Genomic DNA, 1658 nt, shown 5'->3' on the forward strand with positions numbered 1-1658 from the left:
CATTCAATTCCCAGGGTCCTATAGCAAATTCTCCTACAATACTACACCAGAAAGACAAATGTGAATTGGAGTGGGTGAATTTTATGATATATAAATGAAACCTTAACAAAGTGGTTAAAGGACTCAGGGGAGGGGGACTAGAGATAAAGTATAGAGCAGAACAACTAAAACTGACACCAGAGGAATCTTCAAATAAAAACAGACTAATAATCTGAGTAAGGAGGAAGGCAGCCTACAAATCTCTTGAAGTCTATAAAATGAGATAAATCAATAGACCCTCGACCCCATTCTCTGGATCACAGGAAGAGAACATACCCTTTAAAATGTGAGAATTATTTTTTTAAAAAACTGAAGTGTTACTTTAAACATTAAACATTGAGAATTCATGTGCCTAAGAGCTTCAAAACTGGTTTGGCACAACAGCCATGCCCCACAGAATACATCTTTTGGTGGCAGTGCCAAAGATATGACACTTTTGAAGGATGAACCACAGGCAAGTCCATTAGGGAAATAAAATCTATCTTTATTATTTTCTTCTAATTATAAGAATATACATTTTGTGTAAAATTTTCAAATACTACAAAAACAAATATTTTGAAAAGTGCAAGTTTTGCCATAATCTAGCCCCTGCAGAGAGCTACTGTTAAGGGTTTGGTAAGTATCCTTCCAGACACCTTTATCTGCATATATATTTTTATTACCCAAACACACTCATATCTTACAAAAATAGTCTGCAATTTGTTTTCTATCTCTTAACATACCATTCTTCCCTATACAATGACATATATATTAAACAGTAGGTTTAACAGCTGCACAGTATTTCACAGCTTGGATGTATCAGTTTATTTAACCATTCTCCTACTGACATTCAGGTTGTTGGTATTTTTTTCACGAATACAAACTTTTTAGTAATTATCAGTGTCATGTATCTCACACACTGACATGACTATTTCTGTCAGATAAATTCCTAGAAGTGTTACTATCAAAGTAGCATCCTCATTTGAGGATAGCAAGCTGGTCCTGATCATGCCAGTCTACTTTTAAGTAAATAAGACTCCAAATCTAACATGCAGGCTAGGCCATGAGGTAGAATAGTAAGGCTGAACCAGCTAAAGGCCTAGGGCTTCTGACTTTCCTTGTGAACAAATCCATACAAGCACCTGGTCGAGGGGGCCAGTGTGAACTGCCAGTTCTTCTGCCCGCAAGCCAGTCAGAGGTTTCCCTCTGCATCCAAGCCTGGACAGCCTGACTCTGATAACAGATCATGTGGAAGGCCCAGAATAAAATATGTAGAATATAAGCAAAGAAACTGAGGCATGCAATTAATTCAGAAAGAGAGAGGAGGACTTGAAAGATGCAAAGCTGTGTTTCTGTAAAACAGATTGATTTACCTGTTGCATAATGTAGTGAAACGGCACTGGACTTCATAGTGATCCCTTGGATCTGTTCATCTTCTCTGCTGTCCATGTACCTTAACTGGAAAAATGCAACATATGCATCTTCACTTCCCACATAATTAAAATATAACATTAAAATTTGCTAATTTAGATTTTTTTGTTTTAAATACTTAAATTTTATTTTTTTATTTTTATTTATTTTTGTAGACACTAGTCTCGAACTCCTAGCTCAAGTGATCCTCCCACCATGGCCTCCCAAAG

At 36.5% G+C, this 1658-nt stretch overlaps 1 protein-coding gene across 1 annotated transcript in view; it reads right to left on the minus strand.

Annotated features, from left to right (window-relative positions):
- Positions 1–1467, minus strand: part of LOC105520272 (elongation factor Tu GTP-binding domain-containing protein 1-like) — a 32229-nt gene extending 30762 nt beyond the window's left edge. Inside the window, exon 1 of the mRNA XM_011953892.1 lies at positions 1392–1467. Coding sequence (XP_011809282.1) covers positions 1392–1467 — 76 coding nt within the window. The remainder of the gene's footprint in view (positions 1–1391) is intronic.
- Positions 1468–1658: the final 191 nt, after the last annotated feature.

This window comes from Colobus angolensis, unplaced genomic scaffold (assembly GCF_000951035.1).
Source record: "Colobus angolensis palliatus isolate OR3802 unplaced genomic scaffold, Cang.pa_1.0 Scaffold376, whole genome shotgun sequence".
Classification (NCBI taxonomy): domain Eukaryota; kingdom Metazoa; phylum Chordata; class Mammalia; order Primates; family Cercopithecidae; genus Colobus; species Colobus angolensis.